At 36.9% G+C, this 22996-nt stretch overlaps 1 protein-coding gene and 1 long non-coding RNA gene across 15 annotated transcripts in view; both read right to left on the bottom strand.

The window, feature by feature from the left end:
- LOC149268247 (uncharacterized) overlaps positions 1-13617 on the bottom strand; it is a 46062-nt gene extending 32445 nt beyond the window's left edge. The window contains exon 1 of the long non-coding RNA XR_016271173.1: positions 12891-13617. This is a non-coding gene — a long non-coding RNA (uncharacterized LOC149268247). The remainder of the gene's footprint in view (positions 1-12890) is intronic.
- Positions 13618-13905: 288 nt separating this feature from the next.
- The window catches only part of tay (tay bridge kinase), a 49108-nt gene continuing 40017 nt past the window's right edge, over positions 13906-22996 (bottom strand). For all 14 annotated transcript variants that reach the window (XM_089474952.1, XM_089474945.1, XM_089474943.1 and 11 more), the window contains exon 14: positions 13906-16126. In XM_089474952.1, the coding sequence (XP_089331078.1) occupies positions 14902-16126 (1225 nt within the window). In that variant the 3' untranslated portion in view covers positions 13906-14901. The remainder of the gene's footprint in view (positions 16127-22996) is intronic.

Here is a 22996-nt window from a genome sequence, read left to right as displayed (position 1 = left end):
CTACGCTTTTGTGACCTGTTTGATGGCTTTTATTGAAGGCTATGTTTGTTCTATAGTTTTGATTTTCTAATTTTAAGCATAGATGGAGGGCTGAGGGAAGGTCTGCTGGTTCCTTTATGCTAAGAATACGTGGCAAGTCTCCTCTCAAACCTCTGATGAAAGTGTCTAATGCTTTTTCTCTGTACATTTTCGTCATGAGTAGTTCTGACTCTCTACTGAGTTCCATACATCCTACCTTGTTCAGTATTAAAGTCAGCTGGACAACCTGATAAAACTGTTCTACTGTCTGGTTGTTGCCCTGTATTAACATAGTCATCTCGTATTCTAATGTATTTATATCTCTCTTATCTGCATAGTGCAGTGTGAGACACTTGGAGATGGCATTCCAATTAAGGGGTACATTATACGATTCGAAGGCCGCGTCGGCTTGGCCGATGATCTTATTTCTCACTGTATGCAAAATGCCATAGTACATTGGTGATCCAACTTGGCTTGCATATATGGAGAGTATGCGATCCACACTCTTTTTCCATGAGCTAAATTCGATCTTATTGCCGGAAAATTCCCTAAGACTTTTGACAATGTCTGGTACTCTGTTAAGGTCGTTCAAATTTTGATTGTCATTTATGGTCTGATCGTCCACGTCATTGAATTCCCTGGAGGGGTTAACTATTTGTCTCACTAGCGTCGGAAGTTGTTCTGTCAAAATTTGAGCGACAGTGGCTGCAATCAACTGTTCTGCGTTATTCGCCATGCCTCTGTTCTGTAAGTGTTCGTTCTGACGGTCTATATGTCGTTGTTGCTGTCTATTGATAATATGTGCACCTACTTGGGGTTGTTCGACTAACACTGGGGGCCTAATCAAATTGTTCTCGTTAGCCATACGTTATTAGGTGCCTTTTATTGTGGCTTTGATCTATTGTTTTATATTTACAGGTGGATTTATGATTGAATTTATTGATGTTAGTGTTAGTTTATGATTATCATTAGTACAACTTAATTTCTATAAATAAATTTTTATTATAAAATTTTTTTTTTTTTTTTTATTTAAATTTTTTTTTTTTATTTTATATTAAGACCAGTGGCTGGTTTTTCCCTTCTACTTTGGAGGGTCCCTTGGGAATCGCAAAGTTGGGTTATTTTATACTACTATTGTAGTCACTTTGAATTTGATCGCTTTACGCTTTTTTATTTTTTTGTGTTTTCTTAATATTTTATTTTTTCTCTTTATTTTTCTCAAAATTTTTCTTAAATTTTCTTAATCTTGTTTAACTTTTATTTTTCTCAAAAATTTTTCTTATATTTTATTACACTTTTTTGTTTTAGTTTTGTTAGTTTCGTATTCTTATATTTCTAACTTACAATAATGATGATGTGGCGGTCTTCACTGCTGATCCGGATTTCATCCTTTTTGGCTGTTCCTACTGGGGATCCTGCGACCAGACTCCGTTGAAGTATCCTGTGGGCGGGCCGTACAGGATTACCGTCCACCGATGGGCAATCGAACTATTACGTTCCAGACTACCTTTCACGAATTTCACTAAACGTCGAAGTTACGCGACGTGAGTTGCTTTAGTGATTTTCGGTCGCGCTCGTACAGGCGTTTTGCTGTGTTGTAACGCGATCGAATATTCGTTTTATTTAAACCGACTCTGCTTTTAACTTGCAGTATCACGCACGTACTAGACGTTTTGCCGTATTGCGCGCGAAGCCGGTCCCTGCTCGGGCGCCAGTTAAGTTCTTTCTTTATTTAAACGGTAAAAAAAGATGTTTTTATATTTTACTGCTTAAATGCAGTCCGTTTTATTCAAGAACAAATTTGCAACTAAATTACTTAAATCAATTCTATCCCTAGCTGAGCTGTGGTTCAGTCGACGACGTTGGCAGCGGCGTCGCTCGTGGTGTTGTTGAACCGTTGTGCAATTCTTCTTAGAATTGCTGGAGCTCTGGTTGGCGTGTGCAGGAAGTCCGCTAGACATTGTGTCAGCAGTTTTGGCTTATTGGTCTGATCAGCTTGTTACGTTTTATTTGTGTTGCAACAATTCCCATTGGGTTTTGTTGCAATGTAGAATATTTTTGTTTTTAACTTGAAGAATATATTTGTTGTTAACTTATACACATTCGAGAGAGCAGAGAGCATCGTGAGAGAGAGAGAGAGAGAGAAAGCAAGGGAAAAATTGAGCATAGAGGGATCTTTTGTTCAATATTTGGCCATCTCGGTCGAGCGCATGAAGCGAAATGATTGTGCGTTCGTATTTTTTCGTAGCTCGAACTTAAAAGTAAGGAGCCGAGCGAGTCCAAAGCTGTGTGGGGTGTTAAAGCCTCAAAAAAAGAGTGTCTAGTCTATGTGTTCTCTGGTTAGTGCTAAAATGCAAGCGAACTTATAACAAAATTGGATTCGATACTTTTTAAATGTAAATGATTTAAATGTACTGAGTTTTGTGTAGAATTAATACTACAACTGAAGAATAGGTAAACTTTCTAATATGTTATGCAAAATTCATTTCTTATCAGTTAATCAGAATATGGGAAATCAGGGTATAATTTTGGATACCACGCCCCCTTCGCCACCGTTTTGTAAACTTGTGCTTTGGAATGTACACACATTTTAACTATATGATCACGTTTTGAAAGTTTCATTAAGATTGTATGTCTACAAAAGATATGGATTACGCCGACATGGCAAATGTTGCTATGAGTATAGCGCTCCACTCAACTACCTTAAAAAGGCAAATTATAAAAGCGACAATGGTGGAAATGACGAGTTGGTGTCCATAGATGAAATATTATCAGAATTAAATTAATAAAGTTGACTTTTTATGAAAAAACAGCACTGTTTTCTTATTTGCTACTTTTTCAGCTATTTTAGAAGACAGTTGGCTACTTCTAGCTACTTTCAGCCCTTGGTTTTGCTACTTTTACTGAAAAAGTTTCGGCAACACTGCATGTCGCATGCATGCACATACATATAAACATACACAAACATTAGTGCTGCAAAACCATCGATGGACCGTCCATTGATTTTGTTTGAGTCCGATGGACTAAAATATCGATAGTATCGATGGTTCCATCGAAAATAGCCACTAACCAGAGAACACATAGACTAGACAACTAGTGGAAAGCTTTTTGCACGCTTTTTTTGAGGCTTTAGCACCCCAGACAGCTTTGGACTCGCTCGGCTCCTTACTTTTAGGTTCGAGCTACGAAAAAATACGAACGCACAATCATTTCGCTTCATGCGCTCGACCGAGATGGTCAACTTTTGAACAAAAGATCCCTCTATGCTCAATGTTTCCCTTGCTCTCTCTCTCTCTCGATGCTCTCTGCTCTCTCGAATGTGTATATGTATGTATACATGTGAGGCTCACATTGTGAGCACAAGCAGCAGCTCACGAAAATTGAAATTTCTTCGCAGCAAGAACCCATGCCTTCCCTTATGTGTGAAGAGTATACCGAACTTTTCAAACCGTTTGCCATGTGTTTTCGTTATTATTTGTGGGAAGGGTATAAAAGGGTTGGTGCGCATAATGAAAATGTTTTCGCGACGAGCATGCACACACACACTGTCCCTTGCTACATGTACTATGAGCATTTGTATGCCTGTGTGCAAAGCCCTTGCTGGCTATAGCAATTTGAAATCCTAGCATTTGCATTTGGTCGATCTTGTGAAGTGCTCACACTTACATAAATATGTTTGATTGTGTGTACGCAGGGGCCGCGATGCTCACAAATGATGGGGTAATCATTGTAGAAGCAGTTCAGTGCCTTTATATGTATGTGCGTGTGTGTATGTTTATAAGTGAATGCATGCGACATGAGCATTGACGTGTGCCTACGACAACTTTGAATTGTGTGAACGATTTTGGGTTTTAATTGAAGAGGCGCGCTTACATTTAAGTAGATGATTAACTAAAGTAACAAGTGCACTTCCTATTACTTTTAAAGGTATTTTTTAATTGCATGATTTTTATGACATCTAACAGATGCACTCTTTAAAATGGGTCCATTTAGCCAGTATATGTATGTATGTACATACATATGCTTCTTATTAAAAAGGTAAATTTCACCTGTATATGTGCAGGTACAAGGGATCGACAATCGCATTCCAATTTGGCCACAGGGATTGATCAGGTACTACATTTTTAGCCAAAATCATTCTGATAGGCAAACCCACGACCATTGAAATAAAATCATCTATTTAAATGTAAGCGCGCCTCTTCAATTCAAACCCAAAATCGTTCACACAATTCAAAATTGTCGCAGGCACACGTCAATGCTCATGTCGCATGCATACACTTATAAACATACACACACGCACATACATATAAAGGCACTGAACTGCTTCTACAATGATTACCCCATCATTTGTGAGCATCGCGGCCCCTGCGTACACACAATCAAACATATTTATGTAAGTGTGAGCACTTCACAAGATCGACCAAATGCAAATGCTAGGATTTCAAATTGCTATAGCCAGCAAGGGCTTTGCACACAGGCATACAAATGCTCATAGTACATGTAGCAAGGGAGAGTGTATGCGTGCACGCTCGTCGCGAAAGCATTTTCATTATGAGCACCAACGCTTTCATACCCTTCCCACAAATAATAACGAAAACGCAAATATTTTGTAGGAGCTTGGCAAACGGTTTAAAAAGTTAGGTATACTCTTCACACAGAAGGGAAGAAACGGGAGTCTAACGCGACGAAATTTCAATCTTCGTGAGCTGCTGCTTGTGCTCACATGCATACATACATATACACATTCGAGAGAGCAGAGAGCATCGTGAGAGAGAGAGAGCAAGGGAAACATTGAGCATAGAGGGATCTTTTGTTCAATATTTGACCATCTCGGTCGAGCGCATGAAGCGAAATTATTGTGCGTTCGTATTTTTTCGTAGCTCGAACTTAAAAGTAAGTAGGCGAGCGAATCCAAAGCTGTCTGGGGTGTTAAAGCCTCAAAAAAAGCATGCAAAAAGCTTTCCACTAGTTGTCTAGTCTATGTGTTCTCTGGTTAGTGTATGTACATAAGTACATTTATATACATATTATTATTGCTAATAATGTTTATAAATGTGTTTATATCCGTAAATAATTATATATAATTAAAATTATTTTATACACATTTTCAACCGAAAAAATTATCGTAACACAACTACTATATTTATTAAATGCTTTGCAATTTATGAAATACACATGTCATGTTATACTCAAGCTTTACTCATTATTGTCAAAAATTTCTAATTAGGTCATAATGGCCCATTTGATAGTCACCCTACAATTCAAATCATAAAAAATTTACAAACTATTAAATCCAGAGACAATTAGCTTGCCAAATTTTGGGCTTTACAATTTGCACAGGCTGTGGTGCACAGAAAGAATACATTTTCGCGACGAGCATGCACACACACATTTACATTCTTGCTACGTGTATGTGCTTTTGTGTGCATGCGTCGCGAAACTCAATTCTTTCTCAGTATTTTCGTCAATCATCAGTTACAGTCCCGTTTTACATGCATGTATGAGCCTTTATGTGTTAGTATGGAAAACTATTCTTGCTGCCTGTGGAATATTGTAAGTATGGGTGTTCATAATGGGTACATGTCATAACGCCCAGTGTCATAAGGCCCATGAGCGCTAAGACACACATTATTGCGACATAAAGCCCACGGGCGCAATGACACTTTTAAATGTGACATAAAGCACGCCGGACTTTATTTCACTTTTTTATGGGCGTTATGACACGATTAAAGGGCTTTAAAAAATAAGAAAACAAAACAATTACATTTTTAAAATCTTTTTTTGAACAATTTTAATGTGATTCTCAACTATTTGTCTACAATATGGGCAGAGCAATAAAGAGTTAGCAGTTCGATTTTGTAAATTTGTGTGGCACTCCAAACATATCTTGAAGTGATGGCAAGGCAGAAGTACCACATCTCTCGGTTTGTCCACACAAATTATGCATTTTAATACATCAGTCATTTGACTGAAGTGCAAATTGCTATCAATATCCTCCTTTTCATTTTCGAAGCTGGTGTCCCGCTTAATTAGTTCGAGCTTTTTATTAAATCTTGAGGAGACGAATGATTATGGCTGCACTCGAGACTCAGTTGAGTGCAAACGCCAGCATTGGACAAGCTCGCGGTCACATTACAATCTTTAATACATATAACAAATATACCGCGAACTATTCTTCGAAGTACTTTTAATTTTAAATAATTGTTGCTGGCTTGGTAGAAGCAATAACTTTGAATTTTTTCGAAAGCCAGCAACAAAATTATATTCATATTCCATATTAAGTGCACTTTGCCTAAAGATTAAGGACAAACTGATGACAATTATTCTTTGCAAGTTTTTAGAAATTTCGGGCGTTATGACCCTCTTCAATTGTGTCGTAGCGCCCTCGGGCGCTATTTCGCTTTTGGAGTGGGCGCTAGTTCACATTTAAAAGTGTCATTGCGCCCGTGGGCTTTATGTCGCAAAAATGTGTGTCTTAGCGCCCATGGGCCTTATGACACTGGGCGTTATGACATGTACCCGTTCATAATACGTGAACATTGGTTTGTGCCTGCCACGGGCTTTTAATTGTGCGACCGATTTCGAATTAAATCTGCAGAAGGGAGTGTTAAACGACCTTTTTTTTATCACTTAGTGTGTTTTTTATTGCTAAGAATCGTGCCAAAATTATTAAAGTTTTTTTTTTTTTTTTTTTTAACTATGGCTGATACAAGTGTTATAAAAAAATCAACTGATGGTGTCAAAAAATGTTCACGGAGAAATGGCGGGAAATGCATAATTGAAGAAGTGCAATGAAGGGAAATGGATTCGTCGCTAAGAAACTTTAATTTTTGTACGCAACTGGCTTGAGCGGACAAACATACTATGTACATATAAATCAGAGCTTGCAAATGAGAGTTGAGCGTTTTTTCGTTTATTCTCTTTCTCGCATCATAACCAAAAAAAATTGTGCAGACACGTCTCACTCTGAGCGTCACTCTCTGTTTTCTTTAGAATCTGTTTCGCTCAGACGCAAGGCGATGACTCATTCGTGTGACGCTCTCACATGAGTGTCGCGTAAAACTAACACGATTTTCCCTCACACAAAGCCTCTCAGCAAAAAACACTTTGACTAACAAACTCAGCAGAAAATGTTTTTGCCTTCGTGTGCATGTAAATACACGCATACATACATACAAAAAGAACGCAGCAATCGCGCGTGATTACCCATACAAACACAGCTTACCGTTACTTCATTTAAGTTTGACTTGAGGAAACGAAAACAGAAACAACTATCTCCCTCAGAGCGCGAGAGAGCTAAGCCAGACGCGACAAAAACAGTTTCTGTCTGAGTTTGTTAGTCAAAGTGTTTTTTGCTGAGAGGCTTTGTGTGAGGGAAAATCGTGTTAGTTTTACGCGAGTTTGACTGTGCCACTGAAAGACACTTTTTTGCAGACAACGAAAAAGTGTTATCAGTTATTTGCGAGCTATGATATAAATTTACATTTATAAATTTATTTTCCAATGTTATTGAATTATCTTTGTTTTTATTATTGATTTGTTTATTGTTTATTTATTGTTAATACATATACATATATTGCATTTTATGTTTTATATTTATTAAATTTATGAAATAATATTAAACAAATTCCTATTTAAAACAATTGTTTTTATGAATTGATGACTTCGGTAGGCAAGCACACGATCATCGATACAAATTAAAAGGTACTTGAATAGAAACGCGATTCTGCAATGCGAACCCTAAATTGGTCAACCAATTCTAAGTTGAGGTAGGCACACGCCAATGTTCATGTCCCCTGCATACACATATGCACATACACACACGTACATGTAAAAGCCCACAGGTATACAAATGCTTCTACAAGTGCTATTCTATAATTGTGAGCATCGCATCCCATGTGAACACACACGCAATCAAATGATACATGTACAAGACCGACCGAATGCAAATGCTGAGCTTTAAAATTGCTACAAGCAGCAAGAGTTACGCACGCAGGCGACAAATGCTCACACATGTTTCCAGATACTGCAAGTGTGTGTGTGATTGCCCGTCGCGAATTCATATTCTTTATGCGTATCAACGCTTTCCTACCCTTCCAACGAATAACCATCGAAACGCTTATATATTGTTTGCATGAGCGTGACAAACGCTTTCATGATTTAGGTATACCCTTCGTTCAAAAGGAAAGAGCTGGGATCGTCGCCAACAAATTTCAATTTTTGTGCGCTGCTGAGTTCGGTGATTTGAGCGACCATAGAGAGAGAGAGAGAGAGAGAGAGAGAGTAGGACAAAATCGCATAGATGTGCTTCATATAAGAATGGGACCATTTCGATTGAGCGCTTGCAGCGCAATGACTTTGTCATGCAATATTTTGACTGCTCGAACCGCCAACTTAACATTTTCTGCTGTAGAAAAATTTGTTCTACATGTCTAGTCAATGTGTTCTCTGGTCAGTGTTGATATTTAAATATATTTTTAACAACTTATAATCATGGCATCATTTCTTCAACCACCGCAAGCCATATCTGTGAAGTTTTATAATATATGTTTTACCTGATGCTTGAAATTGAGTTAAGCATCACAGTATTGATCTGACGAAAAATGTTACTCACTTGGGCATTGGCAAAGAAAGCAATGCAAAAGTGGCCCAGTTCCTAAATTTCTTATATTCTATCAAACCCTTAGAACACGCTTCTCAACTCAAATCTTTGTACGTTTTGAATAGTTTCATACTGAATTGGGTGGATTTTCTTATATTGGGGTTCAATACTATCAATGTTCTCCAAAAATATATATGCATGAAAAGGCATCAACATTTTTCACTATTTGAAAATTTGTCGGCAACTTTAAACACATAAATTCTTGTACTACACGCTATTAAAAGAGTTGCATACATTTTTTAATCTTTTCGTTTCATTTACATAGAATCAAAAAGTTCGATATTGTTGTTCACAATAAGTTATTCTGAATTAAATATAAATCATATCCTAGTTTAGTTAGTTCCATATTATTACCGCTTGGTTCGTTCATTGAAAATTGAATTACTGAACTATTTGGTTTTAATTTAACTACAATGAAGAAAACTTCATTCTTCATACGAATTATCCATACAAAATACGAAAATTTCTTCAATAAATAAAAAAAAGCGGAAATAAATACCCTCTGTTTTGGAATTTTTCCCGCAATCGGCTTTTCAAAAAAGCCAGATTTGACGGGAAAAATCTGATTTGGCAACACTGGTTCTACATGTCTAGTCTATGTGTTCTCTGGTTAGTGGCAAAAACGAGCTAATGAGAAACAAGTAAGAAAGCTCCAGTCGAGACTGCTCGACTAGGAGATACCCTGAACCCTCCAAGCTGATATTCTAATCATTCTGCACTTCTTTTATGCACACATACATACACATGCTTCCACACGCACGCTCTGCTAACTGCGCAGTAAGCAGCGACTGCGCTTGGGCTGCGCTGCAGTGTGGGCAATATTATGAGAATTTATTTGTTGAATAACTTCTTTTGTAGACATACGATCTTAATGAAACGTTTAGGGCGTAATCATATGGTGAATATGTGTGTACATTCCAAAGCCCAAGTCTCTAGTACTTGAAATGCGTCTTTTACAATTTGGGGGTGAAGGGGGCGTGGTATCCAAAATCTGTAAATTACAAAATCTTTGTACCGATTAACTTTAACTCCAGGTCTAAAAATGTTCAAATTAGGCCAAAAAAACAAAATCAATTTTTCGATTATTCTCGATAAAAAAGTTATCGGACGATTTATCGAAAAAATAAAGCAAACTCGTACTGCGTATGGTACACACGAGTATGCATGCCAAATTTCAGCTCTCTAGCTCTTGTAACTTCTGAGATCGACGCACTCATACGGACGGACGGACGGACAGACGGACAGGGCTATTTCGACTCAGCTCGTCACGCTGACCAAGAATATATATACTTTGTGGGGTCTGCCACGCCTCCTTCTGCCCGTTACATACTTTTTCACAAAACCATTATACCCTGATTTCCCATTTTCAATGGGTTCAGGGTATAAAAACAAGCGAGTGAACCAACGAGCTAGCAATAACCAGAGACCATGACACGTAGTGTAAAGCGTTTTTCATACATTTTTTTAACTCGGCTCAGTTGTAGAAGCATTTGTGTGCCTATGTGCTTGAATATGTGCATGTATGTATGTGCATGTGTGTATGCATGGGACTTCAGCATTGGCGTGTGCTAACCTCAGCTAAGATTGAGCACTGACCAGAGAACACATAGACTAGACATGTAGTACAAAGTTTTTCAACACCGAAAAATCTGACTCATAGGGCCTATCAATTTCGTATTTGCTCGGCTCTTCACTTTTTAGGTTCGGGCTACGAAAATATGCGAAGGTACAATCATTCCGCTTCATGCGCTCGACCGAGATGGTGAAATGTTGAATAAAAGATGCCTCTATGCTCAATTTTTGTTCTTGCTCTCTCGCTCTCTCTGCTCTCTGCTCTCTCAATATGTATATGTATGTATGCATGTGAGCACAAGCAGCAGCTCACGAAAATTGAAATTTCTTCGCGTTAGACTGCCGTTTCTTCCCTTACGTGAAGTGTATTCCGAACTCTTCAAGCCGTTTGCCATGCGTTTTCGTTATTATTTGTGGGAAGGGTATGAAAGCGTTGGTGCGCATAATGAAAATGTTTTCGCGATTAGCATGCATACACACTCTCGCTTGCTACATGTACTATGAGCATTTGTATGCCTGTGTGCGAAGCTCTTGCCGCCTGTAGCAATTTTACAGCCCAGCATTTGCATTTGGTCGATCTTGTGAAGTCCTCACATACATATGTATGTATGTATGTATATACATTTGACTGTGTGTACGCATGGGATGTGCTGTTCACAATTATGGGATATCACTTGTAGAAGCATTTGTATGCCTATGTGCCTTTACATGTGCGTGTGTGTATATCTTTGTTTGTATGCTTGGGAGATGAACATTGGCGTGTGCCTACCTCAACTTTTAATGGTGTGAACGATTTTGGGTTTTAATTGAAGATGCGCGCTTATATTTAAATAGCGGACTAACTAAAGTGACAGGTGCACTTCCCATTACTTTTGATACGTTTTTTTACTTGCGTGCACCTGTATATGTACATATGTACATATATGAACGGGTGCAGGGGATCGAAAATTTATTGAATTATAAATTTATTGAATTATCTTGTTAATTTTATTAAATTATCCTTGTTTTTATTGATTTCTTTATATTAAATTTAATGTTTTCTATTTTTATATTTATTAAATTAGTGATATAATATTACCCAGATTCCTATTTAAAACAATTGTTTTTATGAATTGTTAATAGAAAATAAAAGGTACTTAAATATAAGCGCGCATCTTCAATTAAAACCCAAAATCGTTCACACCATTAAAAGTTGAGGTAGGCACACGCCAATGTTCATCTCCCAAGCATACAAACAAAGATATACACACACGCACATGTAAAGGCACATAGGCATACAAATGCTTCTACAAGTGATATCCCATAATTGTGAACAGCACATCCCATGCGTACACACAGTCAAATGTATATACATACATACATACATATGTATGTGAGGACTTCACAAGATCGACCAAATGCAAATGCTGGGCTGTAAAATTGCTACAGGCGGCAAGAGCTTCGCACACAGGCATACAAATGCTCATAGTACATGTAGCAAGCGAGAGTGTGTATGCATGCTAATCGCGAAAACATTTTCATTATGCGCACCAACGCTTTCATACCCTTCCCACAAATAATAACGAAAACGCATGGCAAACGGCTTGAAGAGTTCGGAATACACTTCACGTAAGGGAAGAAACGGCAGTCTAACGCGAAGAAATTTCAATTTTCGTGAGCTGCTGCTTGTGCTCACATGCATACATACATATACATATTGAGAGAGCAGAGAGAGCGAGAGAGCAAGAACAAAAATTGAGCATAGAGGCATCTTTTATTCAACATTTCACCATCTCGGTCGAGCGCATGAAGCGGAATGATTGTACCTTCGCATATTTTCGTAGCCCGAACCTAAAAAGTGAAGAGCCGAGCAAATACGAAATTGATAGGCCCTATGAGTCAGATTTTTCGGTGTTGAAAAACTTTGTACTACATGTCTAGTCTATGTGTTCTCTGGTCAGAGGATTGAGTGAACGATTTTGGGCTCGAATTTCAGAATCCCGTTTATAGTTAAGTAGCTGCTTTTATTTAAATGATCGTGGGCGCTATCAGAATGAATTTTTACAAAAATTTAGTACTTGATTTAGCCCAGTGTGCAAATTGAAATGCGATTTTCGATCCCTTGCACGAGATCTCAGAAGATATGAGGCCTAAGTACTTGAAATTTTGCATATGTACTCGATAACTCATCCGATTGACGTTTATCGAGAATAATGGATAAGCTGATTTCGTCTTTTCAGCGTAATTTTAAAACTATTAGATCTGTAGACTATACTTGGGTAAAAGCAGCTCATTGAGGTGAACCGGCTCACTCGCTCTTTTTTGTGAAGTGAAAAAAAAAAACTGTCAAAATACGTTACATTTAAACTTAAAAAAAATGACACATTTAAAATTTGTTTCTTAAAACTAACAGAACAAACTTAATAAAGTATATATTTTTTAGCTCCCTTCAATGGGAATATAACACAATTATGAGATAAAATATAACAGAAAATAATAGAAATACAAAAATAACAAAATTATGAGATAAACTATAACAGACAATTAAAACAACAAAATACGCATTCGAGATCCATTCATTGGGAAGTATGAGAGGTTATATATATTATAAAAAAGGAATCGATTAGGTATACGGTTTGTGAATTAAAAAAATACTTACTCAAAATTTACATGTTGTTATGCAACAACATCAGGCTTTCGACGTTCTTCGGTTTCAGTAAAGACATTCTTTTTCGCACTGTTTCACCTGCGCTCACAGGGCACAGATGTAGTGACTATGCAGAGCCGTTTTAACATATATGCGTATAGTAATGGGTACTGCGATTTTCGCTGGTTCCACCATATTAAGGGGTCGTCTTTTCAATGAATGTATTCCTCGGCATTTTGACAATTGCCTGTCAATCTGCGAAGATTTGTTCGCCGGAATGGGCTTGAGGACAAACGAAGTGATTTTTTGTTATTTTTTCCAGAACAACTGAGCCTTCTACGATTTGTCGTATACCGGTCTCAAGAGCTGCTGGATGCTTGGTTTTTAAATGTCTATTCAAATTGCCTTGTGACTTGCAGCTTAAGACACTTTTGCAAATCTTGCATTTAGCCTGTTGCGTTCCCATGTCCTCAAAATGAGTCCAAATTTCGCTGTGCATTCTAATTACCGACATTGAAAGTTTGATGAAATACACGATTCGCGGGAAAAAACGTTAACTTTGTGATTGAGAAGAACGCAAAATGAGCGAGTGAGCAAAAATGTCAACCAAAATGAGCTACTGAGCCAAAATGAGCCATATAGAAGGAACTGGCTCACTGGCTCAGTTCAGTGAGCCATTCATTTTAGCTCACTCACTCTGAGCTACCCAAGTCTACTGTAGACTTCAGATGCGAAGAATATGTAACTTACAGATGTTGATATCACGTCCCCTCCGCCCACCAATTTGAGACTTGCGCTTTGGAATACACTTAATTTTTGTATAATCTTAATTTTTGTATAATCAGAGCGTCTAATTGCCTTGCATTTAATTGAGATATAGATTAACTTTGATTGTATGAAAATTGAGGACATACCATTTTTATTGTTGCTGAGCTTTGAAAATTTTTTAATGGGGAAATTATTATGGGAAAGTGATAATAAAAAAAACGAACGCTTTATTCGCCGCCTGCTGATAAAATTTGCAAAATCAGTTAAACAGTTATTTTTATTAATTTTTTGTAAAGTCTATACAATGATTTTGAACTTTCTATCTATGTATCTTATGAATAATGTAATGCAAAGCCACGCCTTATAGTTTACCTATTTAGGAGAATAAGTCATTTTCGTTGTGGCCATTTGAAAATATGTTTGAAAACGTTAGATTACATTTAATAAATTAGATTATATGTATTTGCAAAGTTATTAAGCATAACATATATGTTAAGAATCTGCTACGTCTTTAGGTGGAAAATTAAATCACTTTATTTCAGTTAATAGCAATGTTTGCTTTATAATTTTTTTTTTTTTTTTTTTTTTTTTTTTAAATATACATTACCGGCATGCATGAAATTTCATCTGGAAAGAGAAAGCGCACGATTGGATGGGTATACTCTGATGCCGCCAAATGATATATTATAGTTTACAGCTAGTTAATTAATTAATTACTATCATAATTTATAGTACTAATAACTAGTGCGTTTGCATCTGTGTATATGTACATTTGAGTATATTGATGTCAAGTTAATGAGTAACTTTAATTTCATATAATACAAATATTACAAATATATTAAGCAACATATGCAAATTTTAAAATCAAATTTAAACTAATATAAGCCTAAAATATTTTTTTTATATGCGAGTACGTATGTGCAATTTGTTGTTATGGGTAGACGTTAATGGGAAGCAACTTGTTGCGATAACGAAAAGGGCTCGTAGTTAGAAAATAAAGAGAAGAAGAAATGTACCTTCCTCTTATACCTCTTGCTGTGTAGTAGATAAAATTTGTAACTTGTTTTATTGAACAAGTTGTATCCGTAACAATAAAATTAAGTTAATAAATATTCAATTTCACTTTTCATATTACAAAACCGTTGCGCTCATTATCTTCATATTCTCAGGCTAGGGGTGAAAGAGGTACGGCAAATAAATACAAACTATTATTAAAATTGGGTATTTGAAATTACTTTTATAATTTTCTAGGTTATCATCGACTTGGCATTACTGGTGACGCGGGTGGTATACCTATCAGGTTTCCTGGTACATTACTGTGGCTTACATTTGTACCAGACGAACTGACCGCTATACCCATACTATTCTCAGTATCTTTTTTGGATGTAGTGGATGAATGTATTAAAGGATCGCTTATCATATGTTGTACTGATAAATTTAAAGTAGATGGTTGCGTCCCTTTTCCAATTCCAATTGTAGTCAATTGTGTTTGAGGATTTTGCGAAGACGGTGGGACACTTGATGAAGCAATAACATTTACACCCGCTGGCTGCATTCGAAGATGTGTAGCAGAAGGACCTAAATGACCTACCGACGGTGGCGGTATGGGGCTCGGCTCCTTACCTCGCAGATGAGCTGCCGATTGGGCTGCGTACATACTTAGGGCTTTCTGACGCTCTTCTGCTTCATGGCGAAAAGCTGCTTCCATTATGGGATTGTATCGCAGAATAGGTGCATAGGGATCCCGATATGGATCAATACCCCACGGGGTCGGTCCAGGTGGACCAAAATGTGTAAGTGGTCCACTGATACCCATTGAAGGTGGTATCATATTACGGGAAATATGTGATGTTGGTGGTGGTAATCCATGTCGACCCGCTACTAAGAAGTTGGCATGGTGATGTGCTGCAGTCACTGCTGCATTTGGTTGAACAGACACCAACGATGAAGGATGATATCGTGGATCTCCGACGTTCGCAGCTGCTGATGCACGCATAAGCAGGGCGTCTTGCTCCTCTTTCGATCGGGAATGCTCTTCTTTAATTCGTATTTCTGTATTCAGGTCACCAATAATTCGGTGAGGTGACCGATCTCGAGGTGTGGATGAAGATGAAGCAACTATTGCTTGTTTGTTGCTTTCATTAATGCGTTGTTGCTGTAGCATACGTTCACGTTCAACTTCTCGACGTTCTATTTCACGTCGCTCGCGCTCTTTGCGTTCACGTTCCCGTTCGCGTTCTCTTTCACGCTCCTGTTGTTCACGCTTTAGTTTGTCCTCTTTATCTTTACGCTCACGCTCTTCACGCTCCCTTCTTTGACGATCGCGCTCGCGCTGCTCTCGTTCACGTATCTCCCGCTCTCGATCTCGTTCTTCGGCTTCACGACGTGCATTATCAATAAGATCTGATTTTATAGGCCAAACAGTAGGTCCAGCGGTAGCTGCAGGATGATATGGCATTGAGCGTGGTACTGAACCAGTTCTGAAATAATATTTTAATTATGAAGTTTATATAATCAATATTAATAGTAATTTAATAAATAAATAAATATATATATGTTATATATACATATATTTATATAGAAGCAAAAATACTGAAAAATGCAGAACAATGACTCAAAAAACACGTCTAGTTTGGTCAAAATGTGGACAATATGACAAGGATTCAAGTGCCTGAAGTGCCCAGAGTATTCTTCAGACATTAATATCATTGAAAATATAAGGAGTCATGTGAAATCGCAGCCTGCGAATTATGGGTGGCTCCAAGTGGAATGATAGAGCTATGCGAGAGTAACAAGGACATTTGGTGCGCGATTCCTCCTGAAATGGTGCGACAGTATACAAAAATTATGATGATTTAATGACTAAAAGTCAAAAGCACTATGCATTAATTATTAAATAATTATTAATAAAAATATTTGCTGAAAAATGACCGGAGTGCAAAACTGTAACATTTGACTTTCATTACAGTTTTATTTTTTATAATTATTCCAGCCAACCGAATGATCTCAAATTTTCAGTTAAGACAGCTAAATATCATACTAACAAAAAAACTGACTAAAATAATAGGTACACTTTACTTTGGTAAGCTGTATTTCATTTCTTGATTTTCAAATCATTCGAAATGTTTTGGTATTCTATTTTTGGATTAATATCCTGTATATCCTCTTTTATTTTCAAAAAATGTTTCTAATTAAAGCTTTGGAGGCCTCATTCGTAATCTTCCTCCATGTTTCTTGGACACAGTCCCCTATTTGGAGTTTGTTCTCACACTTTTTCTTTACAATCTGATTTTTCAATTGACTACACACGATATCGATTGGATTCGGATCAGAAGAATGACTGGACCACACGAGAGTGTCCACTTTACTAACCTCAAACCAAGTTTTTACTAATTTAGACGAGGTTCTCGAGCCGCTATCTTGTTGACAAACCCAGCGCAGGGGCATGTTTTCCTCATATTATATTTTCGAGAATATTCCTATAGTCTGTTACTCTCATAACGTCAGATATTGGGAAAATCAGACGATACAGAAGCAGCCCCACACCATAATATTTCCATCGCCATGTTTCACTATTTTTTTGTGTAGCGAGGATCAAATTCTTTAGGGAGTCTTACATGCCTGGTATAGTCATTTCTATAAAGGAAAATTTTGGTTTCGTCGTTAAATAGAAAATTAAGCCACTTTTTTTACTTTCAGATCCTTCCCAGGTGATGTGGTCTTTAGCAACCATTTTTTCGATACGACCTGGTAGTTTAGCCATATGTTGTCATCTCCTAATTGAAGAAGCATTCAAAATATTATCCCTTACGGACGCAATGACCTTTGAAGTTGTGAAAGGGTCGGAAACGTTGCAACCCTGATAATGCGTCGGTCCAGTTCTAATGTGGTTTTCGATGAACTTCCACGTGTTCCCTTTTTATTGTGCACCTTTAAAGCATTTTGCACAACGTTAAGAGATTCATCAGTTTCGCAATTTCACGCAAAGATTTGCCACTCCTTCTAAGGTTTTTAGCAATCCCGCGTTCCTCACTCGAACAATTAATATTTTGACCCATCTACATAAAATATTGATCATTTTTTTTTTACTTTAAACATCTGTAGGAAGGTTATTTATTATTTTAAAACAATCAAAGAAGAAATGGAGTGTACCCATTATTTTCAGCAGGCCCTTTTCAATGGATTGTGACTACTATGAAGAGGGAAATACAATTTTTTTGGCACATATCATATTGCCAGATTGCTTACTTAAAGTCGTCATCCTGTTTTTTTTTTTTTTTTTTTTTTTTTTTTTTTTTTTTTAAATATCAAAAATGAATTAGTTATGACAAATCTTCAAAATTATTTTGGTGTACTTATTATTTCCATCATGAGTGTATATATACTGAGTTTAATTATGCGCGCGTCTATCGTTATTCTGTAGCATACACCGTCCAAAGAATCAAAAAGATCGCGTCATTCATGCAAACTGAACAGCTAAAATACCTACATCCCAATGAAAAAACCGTTATTGTCAGTAAAAAACAAATAAGAAAGCTTTTTTTTTTATTATTAATAAACATCTTAACTAAAGTAAAAAGTATTTTTTTTTTTTTTTTAGCTGTCCCTACTATATAACGTAAGGGTTGAAAGTCAGCTGACCTAAAGTTGCTCTGTATGAAAAAAAGCGCAAGTTTTATGCTGCGCTAAATAAAAAGAAAAACTATGACTTTAAATTTGGAAAACATTACTGATAATATGTACTATAAATTGTCAATTCCATTTTTTGAGTACATTTGTTTCATTGTCTAACTATAACCTGAACCTATTGAGAATGGGAAATCAGTATATAATGGTTTTGTTAAAAGTAGGTAACAGGCGTAACAGAAGGAGGTGTTGCAAACATCATAAAGTATACATATGTCAAAGCATGAAAAAACAGTTTCCCTTAGCACAGCGAGTTTCGGTGGCCGTCTACTTCTCAAACGATTCTGAATCCTTTTTCTCACTAATTTCTTGTGCCTACCACCGAACCACACTCGACGACAGCTACATACGCTGTCGTCCCGCTACAACGGGACTTTTCCGGCCTACAAAACACCGGCCACGATACGTCCAGTCGCGAAACACACAAAATAGCAAAACCATACGCATTCACATGCTGCACTCTAAATACTCTTACCAACTTTACTATGTATGCTGCGCTCGTGTGAGACCAAATCAATCACCATACCCTGTCATAGTACTCGTATTATTTGTTCACACGCACAAGTACGAAGGCATGCAAAAAACGAAATAGGCAAGTAGGTAGAAAGCACAATATATTAATTCTACTTGCGCTGAGTCGAATTTAGCTATAGAAATGAAATTGTTTTTCCCTAGGTCCGTGTATACCACGCACATATCGAGTTTTCCTTTAAAAATAAAAAGCTAGAGTCTCCAAATTTTAAATGTAGATTTATATGTACTTTATAGAATTTCGATTTTTGTCCAAATTTAGTGTAACCAGTATACCAGTTAATGGGCATTCAAATTATCTGATCCACTTTTGTTGTCTTTGTTTGTTTGTCTTTGTCTTCACAAAACATAAAACCAGAGCTTGCAAATGAGAGTTGAGCGTTTTTTCGTTTATTCTCTTTCTCGTATCATAACCAAAAAAAATTGTGCAGACACGTCTCTCTCTGAGCGTCACTCTCTGTTTTCTTTAGCATCTGTTTCGCTCAGACGCAATGCGATGACTCATTCGTGTGACGCTCTCACATGAGTGTCGCGTAAAACTAACACGATTTTCCCTCACACAAAGCCTCTCAGCAAAAAACACTTTGACTAACAAACTCAGCAGAAAATGTTTTTGCCTTCGTGTGCATGTAAATACACGCATACATACATACAAAAAGAACGCAGCAATCGCGATCAGTGTTTGACTTGAGGAAACGAAAACAGAAACAACTATCTCCCTCAGAGCGCGAGAGAGCTAAGCCAGACGCGACAAAAACAGTTTCTGTCTGAGTTTTTTTGACTGTGTCACTGAAAGACACTTTTTTTATCATCATATAATACAAAATTGTAAAAGTGTATGACAATCCAGATGATACCCTGTAAAATTAAAAAAAAAAATAAAATAAAAATAAAATTACCAACACAACACATCATGTTTATATATCAATATTATATATCAATAAGCGAAACCGAAAATTTAAAAGGAAGACGAAGATAAACATGATGAGTTGTGTTGGTAATTTTAATTTTTTTTTAATTTTACAGGGTATAAACTGGATTGTCATACACTTTTACAGTTTTGTATTATATGATGACTTACTTTTATAATTTTTATCTAAAAATATGTGCTGTAAGCTTTATGTTAAATAGTAGTTAAAATTATGTCTAAGCATTAGACTCTAAGGCACTCATGATTGAATTAATAAGTACCAAAGAGGCAGGGTGAGGGCGTGGTCGAATCGTTAAATAAAAATCCGGAATTCTAATTTAGACTGCCTTAAGTGTACGAAAAGTTTTAACCTCCTAGCTTTACTATTAGAGTTTGTGCAAAAATATCGGTCTTTTTTCCTATATTGCAAGGGAATAGGAAAAATGGTAGGGCTGTCGAAATATCAATATATCGATATTTATATTTATATCGGGATATTTTTGTTGACCAAATATCTAATATATATTTTTCGATTTTTTGATATATCTGAGTTGGTCACTCTCGTGATAAATGAACCAACGCAAAATAAAACAAGTAAGAAGGCTCCAATCGAGACTGATCGACTAGGAGATACCCTGAACCCTCTAAGCTGATATTCTAATCATTCTACACTTCTTTTATGCACACATACATACACATGCATCCACACGCACGTATAAGCATGCGCTCTGCTAACTGCGTAGTAAGCAGCGACTGCGCTTGGGCTGCGCTGCAGTGTGGGCAATATTATGAGAATTTATTTATTGAATAATTTCTTTTGTACGATCCTAATGAAACTTTCTGAGCGTAATTATATGGTGAGTATGTGTGTACATTCCAAAGCACAAGTCTCTAGTACTTGAAATGCGTTTTTTACAAATTGGGGGAGAAGGGGGCGTGGTATCCAAAATCTGTAAATTACAAATTGGTCTAGGTATCAATATCTTACTACAGCACTTGCAAGCTTCAATTTTTGACATCGCGCATGCACGCATAGGACTATAACATCGTGTTTAAAAATGCTAATCCGCATTTCTATAACCTGTCTGAAAACCGGCATTAGATTTCCCAGCATTATAATACTTCAATTCAGACCGCCCGATCCCTGAAGTCCTGGATTCAGGGCCAAAAAAATTGATCTCATGGAGTGGCCACCATACTCACTCGACCTTAATATCATTGGAAACGTCTAGGGATGGTTGGTCAGGAAAGTATATGAGTCCGGAAAGCATTATAGTACAAAGACAGAGTTAATCGAAGGTACTGAACACGCTTGGTCAACCATATCCTTTAATAATATTGAACAACTTTATAATTCCATTCCTAATCGAATTTTTGAAAACGGCACTACGCACTAAAATAATAATAGCTTAAAATACAGGTGTTATTTTTGGTCATTAGCTTAAATAAATTGAATTTATCACAGGGGGCGCTAATCTGATGACCAAATTTTTGTTACATATGTTTTGTACATTTTACAAAAAAAATAATTAAAAATGATTCCCTATTGATACAGTAGCCATTGTTTTTTTTTTTTTTATTTTAAAGACTAATAGATGTAGTATAATACAAAAAAAATTTAAAGATGAAGCTGTGATGGTTTAGCTTTTATTCAGCTTTGAGATTGAGTGTAAAGGGAGGCGCTAACCTGATGACGCGCAGTGTATTAGATACTTTTAAGATATCTGCTATACTTATATTTGTGGCGTGCTCTTTTGCCAATTCTTTTATATCACTGCTATACAAAATCAGCAGTCTGATTAAATTTGCTTTAGCTAATTTAACTCTAAGAAGTAAATTCTCCAGATTTGTGATAATCATTCTGTTTCTTGACATAAGAATTTCGAATAAATAATTTGGGTCTGAATCATCTGTTTTGTGAATAGCGTTTATAATTCGCGTATTTTCGTTAATTTTATTTTGAAATTTTGAGTTTATGTCTACCAGTCAGTAGCGTCTGTCGAAACTTAATTTGTTCCCAGTCGTCGAATTCTGGTGTGCCTGCAATTACCTGTGTGAGCCCCAGAAGGTTTATACTCCGCGCCTGTCTATGATGCACTCTAATGGTGGCTAATAAGTCTTCGATATGTTCAAGTTCTGTCATAAGTAATTTTGGTAAGTGGTAAGTACGTAAGTTGTAGTATGGCCGTGTATTGACTTTACGTGAAGTGGTTTATCTACTGGCATGAAATATGATAGCCCTGAGAGTGGCTTGATATAGTTGGTAAATCGGCTGGCTGAGCCCGGAAAGCAGCCCATCTGAGAGTTTTCTTTAAACCGGAGATAAAGGTATGAAGTGCTTCACCTCTGAAGCTTTCATTTAATACAGCAGCGTACGTATCCGCATACGTAAAGTCAAGCCTAGCGATAATCGCTTTATAATTCAGTACTGCATTGAATGAAGCAAGAACTGCATCTGCGTTGCTTCTTATTTTGTTGCGAATGATACCGACCGTCTGGAAATGTTTCACGCTGCCTACGTGGTTTTCGAATAGCTCATAAGCTGCACTAGCGGCTTGTCGCCCAGAAACGTAATTTTCTGGCTTCCCGTCAAATTCGGGGAGCGATTTAACCATGTTTAGAGTCATGTCACATTGTACCCCTGGTACGACTTTTACTTTCTCATAAACCTCTACTTCAGGTGTTGTTACACTGAGAACTTCTCATTGATTAAGATAAGAATTTGTTCAAGTAAGGCTTCCCGCTGCGCGTCTCTCCGATCGATAGCCTCATTTACCACCTCGTCAAATAATACTCTCTGTTGTTCGTTCATTTTCCTTGACTGTCTAGTTTTCGAGTAAGAGCTTATTAATTTTTCTTCGGATTCACTAGGTAATCTGGATCTGTAGATTGGCATTAAAACAGATAAAGATTAATGATTCGTTACACTAAATTTCTTTTAGAAGGCAAAACTTTTATCACAAAATCTGGAGGAACAAACTTTTTCTTTTTATACCCTGAACGCATTTTCAATGGGAAATCAGGGTATAATGGTTTTGTTGAAATGTATGTAATAGGGAGAAGGAGGTGTGGCAGACCCCACAAAGTATACATTTATTCTTGATCAGGGCGACGAGCTGAGTTGATTTGGCCCTGTCCGTCTGTCCGTATGTATGAACGCGTCGATTTCAGAAGATATAAGAGCTAGAGATTTCAATTTTTATTTAAATGTTCGTAATTACAG

Source organism: Drosophila arizonae, chromosome X (assembly GCF_054131065.1).
Source record: "Drosophila arizonae isolate 15081-1271.41 chromosome X, UAZ_ARI_1.0, whole genome shotgun sequence".
Classification (NCBI taxonomy): Eukaryota; Metazoa; Arthropoda; class Insecta; order Diptera; family Drosophilidae; genus Drosophila; species Drosophila arizonae.
Note: the sequence above shows the minus strand (reverse complement) of the source record. Positions and strands in the feature narration are given on the sequence as shown.